Raw genomic sequence first — 16,108 nt, 5'->3', positions numbered from 1 at the left:
TCAGCGGGAGTCCTGCAGGAGGCAGGTGAAAACATTGAGGAAAGAGTTCGCGGAGGTTATGAATGTAGCCGAAACAAAGACAAGAGAATGTATCGCTCTGGTGGATGATCGTGAGTGTTTACCTCGGGAGTTGGAGAATGCCGAGATAAATATCGGAAAACTAAGGACTACGGTAAGAACAGAGCAGACCTCAAAGGAAGTCATCCAGAGCAGGCTGGAAGCGATCAACGCGCAGAGCCCGTTCAGTCGACCTCCGAATTTTTATGAGCTTCTATTCCTGCCACAGGGGGCCCACAACCAGTACTATCCAGAAACATTTCAAAATGTTTGCAAGGCTCTGGCATCCGGACAAGGGTGGTCGGGAGGACCTATTCAGAATTATTCTTCAGGCAAAAAAATTATGTTATTGAAGATGAGGAGGCCCGTAATATTTATGACAAGTACGGGATTGAAAAAGCAGAGGAATATATGAACTCGAAAATGGACCTTTGCAACTCTTGCTTGTGAGTGAGTGGAACACTCACATTTTCTAAGAGGGAGGCAGTGTAGTAAACCATAGAACTTGATGTATGACATGCTCATAAAATACATAGTGATTGCACAATTCGAATTTTTCACAATAAATGGGAGAACAAAAAGAGATGGTTACTAAGAGTAAACAGGATTTTAACAATTTAAAGAAAGCATCGTAAATAATGATGGGAATCATTACGGAATTTCATCTTGACGGGAGACGTCAAGGAATGGTTGTTCCTGACGGGATTCGTCAGGCAGGTAAACCTGTTATCTGTTCGTTTAACTAACAGGGACCCGTGCGGTAGAAAATAACTATGAGAAAATCCCAATGAGATTAAAGAAAATGTTTAAAAATAACCTAAGATTAATCAATCATTGATAGGACCGAAACCAAAGACCATATTCAAAACTAAACCTCATATAATTGAGCTGCCTTTCTCTTAATAGCTGTACACCTTATCGTCTTTTGAAACTTAATGTATTTCCAATCAATAATTCTAACTCTATATTGAATATTTACATCTTCATAATTAAATTAAAGTCTTTATTTTCATCAGTAACCCCGAGGTTTAAAGTGCTTAAGAAAACCCCCATTCCAACCCGTAACCATACACTGTGCACGGATATTACACGTTATTCGAAAACAGATCAGTTTCGCTCTTCTTCGAAGCTGCTTCCTCTGCCTGAAAGGATGTCGGTCGTTGCAACAAAACGAAACAACGGAAAATTATTCTGCCATTGTTTATGAGGAACGACCGAACGGTTTCAAATGTTTTTTCTTCAACGGATGTTGTAACTTACATTTTTTTCTTTTTTAGATGTATGTAGACGTTAGAAGAGGACCAGCCAATGTTCACCGAGCGTTTATGTTATAATCATTTGATTTCAAGGTGATGATTTGGTGTGCTATTTACTGTTCGAATGTATGGATTGATTCGACATGAATTGGGGAGTTTCATCAACTTCAGACTTGAAGTCTACTACAAAGAAACGAGCGATTGGTTCACTTGGCGTGGTAAATAAATTAGAGGGAGCCAGCTGTCATACAATTGAAATTGATGGTGGCTGTTTTAACGATTCCAAAACTCTTGTAAAGTTTCCTTACGAACCATATAGCATTCAACATGACTTCGTTCAAAAATTAGTTCAAACACTGGAAGCAGGTGGTAATGCGCTTCTTGAGTCCCCCACTGGGACTGGAAAAACTGCTTGTTTGCTATGTGGCTCTTTGTCATGGCAACAACAATATGCCCAAAGTATCCAGATGTCCGAAGTTCACCAAATTCCCAACTCTGGAAGCAGTAAACGCCAAAAAATGGACGGCATTGGTGGTAGAGCAGAAAATATCAAATCATCAAGCGCCCCAAAAATTTTCTATTCCTCCAGGACTCATTCACAGCTTTCACAAGCAATCGGGGAATTGAAGCGTGTTAATTTTCCTGACATTAAGGCCGTGGTTATTGGATCGAGAGACCAGTTGTGCATTCATCCTGAAGTTAAACAAGAGAACAACGCCACAGTGAAGACTCATTTGTGTCGTCAGAAGGTCAAAACCAGAACGTGCCATTTCTACAACAATTACGAAAAGCTTAAAGAAAGTAAGGAAACGTTAATATTAGATTAAAAAGATATTATCATCATCTTTCTTAGTGTTAAATACGGAAACGGAATAAGAAAAATCCATGTTAAATTTTATGAGTGGGACGAAATAACGATGTGTAACTTTTATGGCACGCGAGTAAACTGGATTGTGCCGTCCAGCACATTTTTTTTTGATATTTGCCATCAGAAGGAGAAAACATTTAAAACATACCACGATGGATCCAGGATGGGCCACTGAAATTGACCTCTATTTTGTTAAGATATATATGGTCGCCAAAAAACGACATTTTTTGTTTGATAATTTATGGTGTTCTTAAAGCTTTCGTTTCCTCTAACTTTTCGATGAGCTGAACTCTTTCAAAAGGAAGTATTAAGTAGTTTCTATACACTCTTCCACAAACCCTGTGTAAAAATTTTTAGCCTGAAAGTTTTTAAAATCATCGATTGTATTTCCAGGTATTGAAATGTTATGCGTGGGAAGAACGCCTCCATTTCTTGACCATGTTTTTTTTATCAATTTTGTGAAAATTTATGCTAGGAGTTGTCTTTGAGGGTGGTCACAGATAACAGAAACTAAAGATTATCACTGTAGTTAGTCTATATGTATACAGTATGTCTATATGCAATAATAATAAATACTAGTTTACTTCATTCAATTTGAAAAATTTGAGCATCGAATTTTGTGATTCAATATATTTTTGAATCTATTAAATATATATTTTTTATACTTCGAAATATTTTAAACGGCTGACTGCCAATGCCGGGGTGAGGATAAAAAATATATTTCATCAACTTCAGACTTGAAGTCTACTACGAAGAAACGAGCGATTGGTTCACTTGGCGTGGTAAATAAATTAGAGGGAGCCAGCTGTCATACAATTGAAATTGATGGTGGCTGTTTTAACGATTCCAAAACTCTTGTAAAGTTTCCTTACGAACCATATAGCATTCAACATGACTTCGTTCAAAAATTAGTTCAAACACTGGAAGCAGGTGGTAATGCGCTTCTTGAGTCCCCCACTGGGACTGGAAAAACTGCTTGTTTGCTATGTGGCTCTTTGTCATGGCAACAACAATATGCCCAAAGTATCCAGATGTCCGAAGTTCACCAAATTCCCAACTCTGGAAGCAGTAAACGCCAAAAAATGGACGGCATTGGTGGTAGAGCAGAAAATATCAAATCATCAAGCGCCCCAAAAATTTTCTATTCCTCCAGGACTCATTCACAGCTTTCACAAGCAATCGGGGAATTGAAGCGTGTTAATTTTCCTGACATTAAGGCCGTGGTTATTGGATCGAGAGACCAGTTGTGCATTCATCCTGAAGTTAAACAAGAGAACAACGCCACAGTGAAGACTCATTTGTGTCGTCAGAAGGTCAAAACCAGAACGTGCCATTTCTACAACAATTACGAAAAGCTTAAAGAAAGTAAGGAAACGTTAATATTATATTATGATATTATCATCATCTTTCTTAGTGTTAAATACGGAAACGGAATAAGAAAAATCCATGTTAAATTTTATGAGTGGGACGAAATAACGATGTGTAACTTTTATGGCACGCGAGTAAACTGGATTGTGCCGTCCAGCACATTTTTTTTGATATTTGCCATCAGAAGGAGAAAACATTTAAAACATACCACGATGGATCCAGGATGGGCCACTGAAATTGACCTCTATTTTGTTAAGATATATATGGTCGCCAAAAAACGACATTTTTTGTTTGATAATTTATGGTGTTCTTAAAGCTTTCGTTTCCTCTAACTTTTCGATGAGCTGAACTCTTTCAAAAGGAAGTATTAAGTAGTTTCTATACACTCTTCCACAAACCCTGTGTAAAAATTTTTAGCCTGAAAAAGTTTTTAAAATCATCGATTGTATTTCCAGGTATTGAAATGTTATGCGTGGGAAGAAAGCCTCCATTTCTTGACCATGTTTTTTTTATCAGTTTTGTGAAAATTTATGCTAGGAGTTGTCTTTGAGGGTGGTCACAGATAACAGAAACTAAAGATTATCACTGTAGTCTATATGTATACAGTATGTCTATATGCAATAATAATAAATACTAGTTTACTTCATTCAATTTGAAAAATTTGAGCATCGAATTTTGTGATTCAATATATTTTTGAATCTATTAAATATATATTTTTTATACTTCGAAATATTTTAAACGGCTGACTGCCAATGCCGGGGTGAGGATAAAAAATATATTTGTATCAGGGTTAAAGGGCCTTGTGCCTGAACAAACCTTCAGTTTCTTCTAGATGAAAATCTCCAATTCAGAAGTCAGCCGATGGTATTTATGAGTTGTTCAACAAATAATAAATTGATTGTAATAAAAGAAACGAAGAGATATAACCTGGAAAAGAGCTTCAGCAAACAAAGTTTTTTTCTGGCAATAAAAGCAAATTTTCCAATAGATGTGGAGGTAAGCCAGGTAGCCAAAAATTGTCTTCGCTTTGGATAAAAATTATAATAATTACGGGAAAATGGGCATTTGCAAAATATGTGAAGTAGAAATCAGCTCAAAGTTTAATCAATGCAACTTCTGAGAGGGAGAACATAAGTTTTCAAATCAGACATCTCCGGTAACGAGATCGGAATGTGCTATCCGACGTAAACCGATTTTAACTTGTCTTTAATATAACATCCAAACAACGCAACAACAGTGTTCGATGAGAGGCGTCCTGCTGTTCAAGGATATAATGCCCAATTGAAACCGGTAACTGTAGCAGAAACAATAGTCTGGAAGATCGGAAAAATTCCTCTTGACAAGACATTATCAATTATCAACAAAAAATACAAATAGGGAATTAATAGCTCGACATTGCAACTCACAACCAGTGCAGACTGTTGGGGGCGAATGCATCAACATCTGTGCGGGAGAAAAGAAAAATGGAGCATTAGGACTGTTTATAGACCTGAAAACTTAGCGTTAGGAAACTCTTAGCGTATTACTCGATTCGATACAAGGAGACCACATTTCACAAGCTCCATTGGACCTTTTTTTTGCCAAATTGACATCTCATATGCCTATTATCAGATTAAGCTCGGCGGCGATGTAAAGGACACATGCACATTCATCACAATCCAGGAACTCTTTAGGATATGCAGGCTACCTCAGGGTTTGAAAAACTGCTCATCGAGCTTTCAGCACTGCTTCAAATCCGATCTCAAAGGAGTTTAGGGTGTTGTCATCTTTCGAGACGTCCGGGTATATTGTACAACAAAAGAGAAGTAGGAGAAAAAATGATGTATTCAAAAATGGACTACCATAGGAATTGAGCTGAAATGAAATCTAATTCAGAAACAGTCTAAAGTGCTTGTCATCTTGATTACTCTTGTTTCTAAAGAAGGAATCGCACCCAACTCTAGGCATCAAAATTTTAAAATAGCATCGATTATGATGTGATTCAAGTCCTTTGTCTGCTTTGCAAATTTTCTTGGACGAGTTTAACCAGATTTTGTCACCATCTAACAGAGTCTGAAAAGAAGACTTTAAATGGCGTGAATTTGACGAAATTGTTTGGATAACAATAAAAAAGAGTTATTTGCCAACCGATTAGGTCGGATTTATAGCTAGAGAAAATAAGTAATCTTGACAAAAGGAGCAGCACAAAAAGCATTTGACAGTTCCTCTCGCAAGGACGTCCTGTGAATCATTTCTTCAGAAAGCTGTCACAGGCAGAACGAAACTACTTTTTTAAATCATATTATATAAGCCATAAGATGTGTGATATTTTCGAGCTAACCACGTTAAGTGATGATTATAAATCAACTCGGCGATCCTCCCTGTAGGTGTAAATAATTGGCTCTCGTTTTCGGAGAAAAATGTGTTAATTGTAAAAACCAGCACTGGTATTTGCCATATATGGCATTGGGGAAAACTTGTTCAAACATATTCATGCTCGAGACCACGACACCCCTCTTCTGTTAACAGCGAAATTTAATTCTTGAGTGTATTTCATAACAGAAGTCATCGCAAACCAATTGACCACTGAATGAAAAGGAAATCCAGAGAGGACTCTCAAACTTGAAAACAGCCTGAATTGTTTCCGTTCGTTTTCTGTTCGAGATGTTCTCCATGTATATTGGTACCAGATGATTTGTTTTCAAGAACGTGAAAAGTTTTAAATCACTTTGCCCTGGTGATCTTGAGTGATGATGAAATGTTAGCTGTCTCAGTTCTCTATGACAGCTAGAATACGCATCATTCTACAGTTCCTTCTTTTAAAAAAAATCGAAAATGGTTTTAATTAAAATTAAATTTGTTATAGAAAAATTTTAAATATCAGAATGAAAATTATTCGGTCTAAATAATAAATATCAAATAAGAAACTCTTTATAAGGTTAAAGAGCCCTTTTGAGAACTTGTTGATATTGAGAATAATGGTGGAATGTTGGCTGTCTTAGTCATTGTAGGTTCCTTCTTTTAACTAAATTTCGGAAAATGGTTTTAATTAGAATTTATTAAATTTTTTATCGAAAAATGTTTAATATCAGAATAAAAATTATTTTTTGTCAAAATATTATTAAATCTCTAATCTAAAGAAACTCTTTATAAGGTTAAAGAGCCTTTTGAGAACTTTATACCTTTGCCATAATTTTTGAGTTTTAGATATAGACAGGAGTCCTTTTAATTTTCTTGGAGCTCAATAGCATATACACAGAGATGATAATATCCCAAGTTAATGAAAGAGCTTTGAAAGAATTTTAAACGAGCTGGCAAAACATTATGGTCTTAAATGAACTGGCAAAACACATAATGTAAACACCCCTTTCGTGTTTTCCATTGAAGTTTTAGAAAAGAGCATATTAATTTTAGTTATTTACGATTTTGTGAATAAACTTTCTGATAAGAATTTGTTCAGAAAAATTGACATTTGTCGCTTTAACTATTGCTTCCGTTTCATATTTACACTGGGAGGTTGGTCAATATAGTAACTTTAGGCGCAATTAATTATCATATAGAAACAGTTTTTGAAACTCAATTGGATTGGAAGCGTCACCAAAGTTAAATCAGGTAACTTGAAATTGTGAAGGGTTTCACAATAGGAAGCGAAAAGTCATGTTTAGAGAAATATGAGCGTTTTGATAGAATATGATGTTCAAATAAATAATTTGTCAAAAGTTTTTAACTTGCTTATTGAATTTTATCTTGCTTTAGCTTGCTATTGAAGAGCTTGTTGAATCTTAATTTCGGCTGAATTATTGTTAGAATTTTTATGAAATCATTATCCTATGTCTAATAAATAAATAAGCTAAGCATTTATAATTGATGCACGAGGCGTGAAAATTTCAAAATAGTATTCTCTTTTTTTTTTAAAACTGTGCCCTAATTTTTCTTGGAGAAATGAAGTGATGGTCCTTTCAAGGATTGATTAATAGCCGCCCTCATCTTCTCAGCCGGCTATTATACCGCTCCTATATTTTTTACAATTCAAAGAATTTGATTTGTATTGGGGAGCTGTCTTTTTTTTACGAGTCGAAGAGGAGTATTGAAGAAGTCCTTTTTTTAAATCAATTTTATTGGAGTGATTTTTGAAGCGGGAAATGAAACGCGTGAAAAAAATTTGGAGTGATTTTGATGCTGAATAAAAGTTAAAAGCGGAGCGAAAAGAGAGTGGTTTTTGTTCATACCGCTGTTTTTGAGAGAGCGAGAAATTGATGTGTGAAAAAATTTTCTCTAAGCGAGCGAAATTTTTTTGTTCACGTGCGGCATTTAAAAGCAGTTTTTTTGCAACTTTTGATTTTTTTAAGGTTTGATTATGATGTATTAGTTTTAGGCTTGTTTTGACAGGAATTGAAGGTTTCAAGTAGTTAATTTGAGTTTAGTGCTAATTTGGAGGTTTTTGATTGAATATGATGTTCAAATAAATAATTTGTCAAAAGTTTTTAACTTGCTTATTGAATTTTATCTTGCTTTAGCTTGCTATTGAAGAGCTTGTTGAATTTTAATTTCGGCTGAATTATTGTTAGAATTTTTATGATATCATTATCCTATGTCTAATAAATAAATAAGCTAAGCATTTGTAATTGATGCACGAGGCGGGAAAATTTCAAAATAGTATTCTTTTTTGGAAATTTTTTTTGCTTTAATTGGGATTTGAATAGAAGCTTTTTACTTAAGGATTATTCAGATACCAACAGACTAAACTTTTCTTGGTATAAATCGTTTTTTTTTAAGGAAAATTGACAGAAAAATTGAAATTTTAAACCTTTTTTTTATTTTTCTTGCAGATTTTCCTTTAATCTTAGACAAGTTTCTTAGCCTATAATGACTTGCCCATTGTTTTGCGAGCTTTTTGTTGCTCTAATTGCAAAGGAACTACTTTCGGCTTTATGTTTCCTTGTACTATTAAAAAAGTCATTAAGTTTTTCTAGTTTTTTTTGTTCAATTTGTTTTTGAATGCCGTTTCTATTCTTCCTTAAAACTTTTATGGCATTTGTGGAGGTTCAGGGTTCACAATAGTTGTTCAGTCATAAGTATGGGCAATTTTCTCCTTCGAATCGTTTGCGGAATTCTTCTGGCTATGTTTTTTTTAAGATCTGTTCACACATTTTCATGATTTTTGAAGTCAAATTGGAGTAGTGATTTTGGTCACGCCGAAAAAGGAAGTGGAGCGAAAAAGCGAGTGGTTTTGCGGCGTAAAATTTTTTCGCTCCAACTTTAAAATAGAGTGAGAAAACGGTGTTTGAACAAAAAATTCGCTTTCTCGCTAGTGGTTTTTTGTTTATATGCGGCAATTTCACTTTGATTTTTACTGTTTTTTCAATTTTTTGGATAGGATTTTTTTCTAAATGGGTTTCCCAATCCATTCATAGTCCGTTCTGGGTCTAGTTTTCTGTTTAGTCAATGAAAATTCTTTGAATTGTACGTCAGGACTTGTCCTGCTATGTTTTTTTTACTTCGTCGAACTTTTTTCGCTTTACCCATTTTGCCGCTTTTTCGACATTTTGCGTAAAATCTTTTTGACTTCTCTAGGCTAGTTTCACTCTTCTGTTATTCTGCTCAAAGTCCTTTTAAACAGCAGCTGCTCAGCAAAGCATTTCAAAATGAAGAGAGTCAGTATAAAAAAATCAAAGTAAACCCATAAAGCCCATTTTTAGATGCCCGGTACTTGAACTTTGTTCTCATAAGTTTTAGTTACTATCTATAATGCTGATTGGTATTGATTCTAGACCCTGTAGCTTCTCACTGAGAGACAGGAGTATGTTCAATTACCAAATGACATCAAAATAAATCGCACTTAAAAATGTTTTTAATCAAAAATCAATTTTTGTTGATATTTTCTTTTTCAATCCCAATAGAGTTATGGGAATCAAATCAACGGCGGCTATTTTCCTGCAATCTGCCGGGTATGTTTGAATTATTTTAGATCCAACTTCTTCTTGATAACACTTCTGTATATCTCTCCCCTAAAGATGTTAGTCAGCATGGGTTGGTATATAGTTCCTAACAACCAATTACATTTGGAACAGTAATGTTGAATATGAATCGATTGATATCTATTTGACAACGTGTTCTATCAAATTCAGGTGGAAAATGTCTCTCGTCTCAAGGCTCATCCTCCCCTGCGGAAGAAGTCTTGGACATTGAGGATCTGGTACAGCAAGGAATGAGTCAGTCAGTCTGTCCTTACTTCTACAGCAGAGAGATGAGTTCAACAAGGGCAAACATCGTGTTCATGCCCTACAATTACATAATCGATCCGTCCACTAGAAAGGTTAGCGCTTCCACGTCTTTCAAAGTGCTGCCGTGAATTAGTGTTACAAATGCTAAAAGCTATGAAAGGAAGCAAATTTAAATTGCGGCTATATACGAGCGGTTTAAGCATGTGCAACTATGGTGAAAATGTAACAGTACACGATTTGAACCAATATCTCCTGCTCCCAAGCCTTGTGTTACTATCTCATTACACTTTACTGGTATTAAAATCTCAAATTTGTTTAGCTCATGTAAAGCCGCCTCTCTTGTTGCATCTTCTAGGTTTGATCACTGTAGCCAACTTTTGCTTTGAACAAGCTGGCTGCGATTCATATTTTGTATTGGCGAGTTTCTCACAAGCTAAAGCTATATCTTGAAAAAAATCTGATTTTAAAATGACAAGTCGATAAACAACGCGAGTGAGTACATTTTCTCAACGAACTGTATTTTCTGCTTAGAGGACATATTAGTATTTTGTATTGAGGTTACAGATATAAGGAATGAGTAGTAGTAGGTGAGCAGAGCTGGGGGGGGGGGGGGGTAAAAGGACGTACCTATGTATAAAGATTACCTATAGCCTATTTTCATCAATTTTCCAAAGACGTACCTAAAAAAGAGAGTGAGAACAATAGACCTGTCATCTTATCGTAATTACCCAGGGGTAATTATCTTAATTACCCCAGGGAAATGCATCCGCTCTAATGCACTTCAGCTAATCTTATCTACTTAATAAAATTCATCTGCAGAACTTTTACTTTCAAACTTTTCATTTACGCATAACTTTTTCGATTATCATTTTTTTTTTTAATTTTCGATTATTAATGAAGTTTTGTTTTCAATAATTTCAAATTATTGGAAGTTTTTCGCAAAAGCTTCTTAAAATTTTTTTTTGAAAATTTAATTTTTTTTTCAATTTTTTTTTACTCATGATGTGAAAGCATGCAAGAAACCGATTTTTTGGCATTTTCTTTTGGTAGTTTCTGTTTTTTTTTCTCGGTAATTTCAGTTTCAAAAACCCGAAACCGTTAAAAAAAAATTGTATATAAAGTTGTTCTAATAATCGGTTGTAATTTTTTAACACAGATTTCAATGAAAAATACTAAAACAGAGAAAACCATCACTGAAAATTTGTTTTTTTTTCGTAGTTTCAGATTCTGAAACCTCAAACTAAAAATTTTTTTTTGGTCGAAAATGTATACCACAGTACAACTTTAGAGGGTATTTTTCGAAGCGAAGTTCAATGGTGGTAATTTCACGGTCAATTATAGATTATGGGTTTGGGTTTTTTGTAGTTTTAGTTTCTCAAACCTCAAACTACTAAAAAGTTTTAGCGAGAATGGTATGCTATATCAACTCTCTATATGTTGTTTTTAAACAAAGCATTTGATAGTGACTTCTTTAACTCCTAGAAGTTACACTTTTTGGTTTTTTCTGAAGTTTCAGCTTCTGAAACCTGAAACCTCAATCTATTTTTTTTGGAATTGTTTGTTACAGTACATCTTTATAGCGTAATTTTTAACGCAGAATCCAATGGGCATAATTTAAAAGTCGTGAAAAGAGGACAATATTGTATTTGTTTTAGATTCTGAAATCTGAAACCAAAAAAAATTGTCGAAAAATACCCAATTCTTATCAAAAAATACCCAATTCTTGCCAAAAAAATACCCAATTCTTGGCAAAAAATACCAACTTTTCCCAAAAAATACCCAATTGTTCCGAAAAAATACCCAATTCTGGCCAAAAAATACTCAAATTTTCCCAAAAATACCCAATTCTTCCAAAAAATACCCAATTTCGTACCAAAAAATACCCAATTCTGGCCGAAAATACCCAATTCTTCCCAAAAAATACCCAATTCTTCCCAAAAAATACCCAATTCTGGCCACAAAATACCCAATTTTCCCAAAAAAAATACCCAATTCTGACCAAAAAATACCCAATTCTTCCAAAAAATACCCAATTTTTGGCAAAAATACCCATTTCCTGGCCAAAAATTCCCTATTTCTCCCAAAAAATACCCAATTTTGACCAAAAAATAACCAATTCTTATCAAAAAATACCCAATTCTTGCCAAAAAATACCCAATTCTTGGCAAAAAATACCCAATTTTTTCCAAAAAATACCCAATTGTTCCCAAAAAATACCCAATTCTGGCCGAAAAATACTCAAATTTTCCCAAAAAAATACCCAATTCTTCCCAAAAAATACCCAGTTCTTAGCAAAATACCCAATTCATCCCAAAAAATACTCAATTCTGGCCCAAAAATACCCAATTCTGACCAAAAAACCCCAATTCCTGACCAAAAAAATACCCAATTCGTGGCTCAAAATATCCAATTTTTTGTCAAAAACACCCAAATGTTACCAAAAACATCAAACTGTTGCCAAAAAAATAATTCTAGCCCAAGAATATCTGTTTTTTAGTCATGAATTACACAATTCACAGCAAAAATACCCATTTATTACCAAAATCTGCTAATTTTTTGCCAAAAATACCTAACTCCTGCGAAAAGGAACCCAGTTTCTAGTAAAAAAAATATCCCTATACTTGCCACACAGAGACACAAGTCTCGCCCAAAAAAAACCCATTTTTACCACAAAATAGCAAAATCATGTCAAAAAATACCCAAATTGTAACCAAAATAACAAAATTTTATCAAATATTTATCTAAAATATATCAAAATTTAGACAATCTTGCCATCATCCGTTTTTCTCTAATTTGTTATCAATAATCCAATTATTTAGTGACCTTAAAACATCAACTTTTTGAGATCATCATTTGTAAAGACGAATCTTCTCAGGTGATCGATATAGGTTTGATTAGTACAAATTTGTCTCGAATTTTTTGCCATTGTACAGAATTAATCGTTAAAATTTCAATCATAGTAATTTAACAATTACGTCCTACTGTCTTCGCAATTAAGAACAATTACGTGATTATTTTTTGTAAGAGGGCCACTGACCTCTTTGGAACAAAAAGTACTCCAGCCAGGTCATATGGTTGCTACAATTAGGGATACCTATGTATTGTATGGGGTCACTGAACTCATGAGAAAAAAAATAATCCCTACTTCTTACGATATTATTCCTATTTTATCAAAGCATGCACAGCTCACGTGCTTGAAGTCTTACTCATATTATTGTAATAATTACGTCACTGTTGCGTCATAATGATGTCAATTTTTTTTGTAGTGCACAAACAAAAATTCAACTCAGTGCGCTTATTTTCGTTCTCTTCAACAACTTAGCTATAGTTAGACTTTTTCACTTTTTTCGGAGACAATTTTAATCTCCTTTTCCTACAAACCTAAGTTTTCAGTTATAAACCTTTCAGTGGAGATTCTTCATCTCTAGGACATCTTCCTATTTCCCATTCCAGGTAAGTCACCTCTGTTATAGAATATGAAAACAGACAAAAAAAGAATAATGGGCTATTATAATCATCGTACTCATTCGCAAATAGCATATTATTTCTTCAGAGAGAAAGTTTTTTTTCAATATCTGTATTTTCAATTCATTTAGGAGTTCAACCGTCGTCACCTAAAAAAGGCTGGAATAATGAATATCAAATCTGTGAAATTGAACGACAATCTTAAGGCCCACTTATTCTTTCCCTGATTTCAATGATGATGTAGCAATTATAAAGGAGAGGAAGACGTGCTTCGGCTGGGTAGTTGAACCTCCATCCTCCATTCCGAGGCAGCTTCTGGTCTTCATTATTGCAATCGAGAATTTTCCAGAAGTCTCTGTTCCATACAAACAGACAACTGTAGACTTCTACGAGAACCAGATCGAAAACAAAACTTTACACGTCTCAGACAACATGGAACTGAGCAGATCAGTCCGTGCACAGTTTTGTGATTATGAGTTGTCCTATAGACCAATGTATGAGAAACAATAAGGATTTTTTGAGGAGGAGAGAGAACTTAAATTTCTCTGGTGTGTGTCTGACGAGTATGACAATTTGCAGGAGCAGAAACATGATCGAGATTGTGACGAGTGGGAAAATGGGTCATTGACAGGGAGTATTATCACAATTATAGAAGAAGAGAACGCACTTGATCCCAAGTTAGACAACAAAAAATCTGACAAGGCAGTCCCTTTTGCGTGTTTTTCTACAGACATTGGACAAGATGCAAAGAAAGAAGTACAGGGAGCATCGAGTGTTGAAAATACTTCAATCAAGTCTGCCAGAACCATCCTTAGTACTGTACTCAATGATTATACAGATTACCAAGATCATATTTTATCTAATGAAGCAAGTGAAAAAATATCTGAAAAAACTTCCCTCAAATCTGAGCAACCAGCGTCTTGTACACAAAAGACTGTCAAGAGAAGGGCTCCTGCTGTCAATAACCCTGAAAGAGTGGGAAATAAAAATTCAGATGGTGATGAAAACAAAGACAACTTGTGTCCTCCATCGTGCAAATTGAGACGAGCTGCTGAGTTGTATTGTAACTAAACTAACAGGCTGAGAAGTTATCCCTTTGACTGATTATCTGTTTGTATTTCCGGTATAATTTCAGATCCAAAAACTATTATTTCCTGAGGTGACTAATGGACTGTTTAATTTGTAAAATTCTCTTTTTACACTCAGAAAAAGCTGAATTTCATGTATGCTTTTGAATTGATAATTTGATAATATAATTTATTTGAGTTTTACAAATGCATTTTTCGAAATTTACTATTATTTAAAGTTCAATTTTGAACTAAAGTTTATCTCAAAAAATGCCAGTTTTTGTAATATCTGTTTTTTTTCTCAAAAATGGCGGTTAACGACGAAAAAGGCTTGTTTTCATAAAATGTTTTTTTCAAAAGCGCGGTTTTTTTTTGGCTTCTACAATGAACTCCCGGCAGCTGATACTGGATGATGCAAAGCGATTACAGTGATAATTTCGAAGCAAACTCCAGCAGCAATTCTTCCCATCAGAATATTGCAATAAGCGTGCTGCCTTTGATAATAGATTACCTGATCATTTAAATGAAGAATTTTTAGCAGGAATTTTAGAAATAGATACTCATACATTTTAGTAGAATTTACAATTTTAGTAGAATTTAATTTTCAAGTATAGAATTTACAATTTTTAAAAAAAAGTTGAAAACATTTTGCGTAATTTTTTACTGTTTCAAAAAAATATTCTTTTTCTATCCCATTTTTTTCAAAAAAAGTCTTTTTTTTCTTTTTTTTTACAAAAGGGTTTCTTTTTTCATTTTTCCATTTGTCAGTTTTTGAAGTTTTTTAAAGTGAAGTTTTGAATTGAATCATTTTTTTAAATGAAATTCTTTTTTTACTAAAATGATTTTTTTTTTGAAAATTGTTGTGTTTTACAGACTGTTTTTAACAAAATTGTAAATCTTGATGTTTTTATTTTTTATTTCTTCTTTTTTCTGTTTTTTAATTTTTTTATGTAAAAATTTAAATTTAATGAATTTTGTTTTGAAAAAAAAACAAAGTTTTACTAGAATAATTTTTCTTTCAAAAGTGCCGTTTTTTACATAAGGTTTTTAACAAAAAATGCAACTTTTTGCTGTTTTTATTTTTTTATTTTTCCTTTCTTTTTCTGTTTTTGAAATTTTTTTTGTAAAATTTTAAATTTTTTTTTCGAAAAATTTTGTTTTACTGAAAAAAATTTCCTTCAAAAATGCCGCTTTTTACATAAGGTTTTTAACAAAAAATGCAACTTGTGTTGTTTTTTATTTTTCTATTTTTTCCTTTTTTCTGTTTTTCAATTATGAAATTTAATTAATTTCCTTTTTGAAAAAACAAGTTTTACTAGAATAATTTTTTTTTAAAAAATGCCGTTTTTTACATAAGGTTTTAACAAAAAATGCAACTTGTGTTGTTTTTTATTTTTCTATTTTTACTTTTTTTCTGTTTTTCAATTTTTTAATGTAAAATATGAAATTTAATTAATTTCCTTTTTGAAAAAACAAGTTTTACTAGAATAATTTTTTTTTAAAAAATGCCGTTTTTTACATAAGGTTTTTAACAAAAAATGCAACTTGTGTTGTTTTTTATTTTTCTATTTTTCCTTTTTTCTGTTTTTCAATTTTTTAATGTAAAATATGAAATTTAATTAATTTCCTTTTTGAAAAAACAAGTTTTACTAGAATAATTTTTTTTTAAAAATGCCGTTTTTTACAAGGTTTTTAACAAAAAATGCAACTTGTGTTGTTTTTTTATTTTTCTATTATTCCTTTTCTCTGCTTTCGAATTTTTCTATGTAAAATTTTAATTTTTTTTTTGAACAAACAAGTTTTACTAGAATAATTTTTCTTTCA

General features: G+C 33.2%; 1 protein-coding gene across 2 annotated transcripts in view; it reads left to right on the top strand.

Annotated features, from left to right (window-relative positions):
* Positions 1-1,337: 1,337 nt before the first annotated feature.
* The window catches only part of LOC142352779 (regulator of telomere elongation helicase 1 homolog), a 61,257-nt gene continuing 46,486 nt past the window's right edge, over positions 1,338-16,108 (top strand). Inside the window, exons 1-2 of one of the 2 annotated variants that reach the window (XM_075404887.1) lie at positions 1,338-2,114; positions 9,657-9,844. In XM_075404887.1, the coding sequence (XP_075261002.1) occupies positions 1,457-2,114; positions 9,657-9,844 (846 nt within the window). In that variant the 5' untranslated portion in view covers positions 1,338-1,456. Of the gene's footprint in view, positions 2,115-2,941; positions 3,547-9,656; positions 9,845-16,108 lie in introns of those variants that run through there. The other variant, XM_075404886.1, reaches the window with a different exon arrangement.

Source organism: Convolutriloba macropyga, chromosome 14, assembly GCF_964194025.1.
Source record: "Convolutriloba macropyga chromosome 14, txConMacr16.3, whole genome shotgun sequence".
Lineage (NCBI taxonomy): Eukaryota > Metazoa > Xenacoelomorpha > Acoela > Convolutidae > Convolutriloba > Convolutriloba macropyga.
The sequence above is the reverse complement of the archived record's forward strand: the minus strand, read 5'-3'. Positions and strand labels throughout refer to the sequence as shown.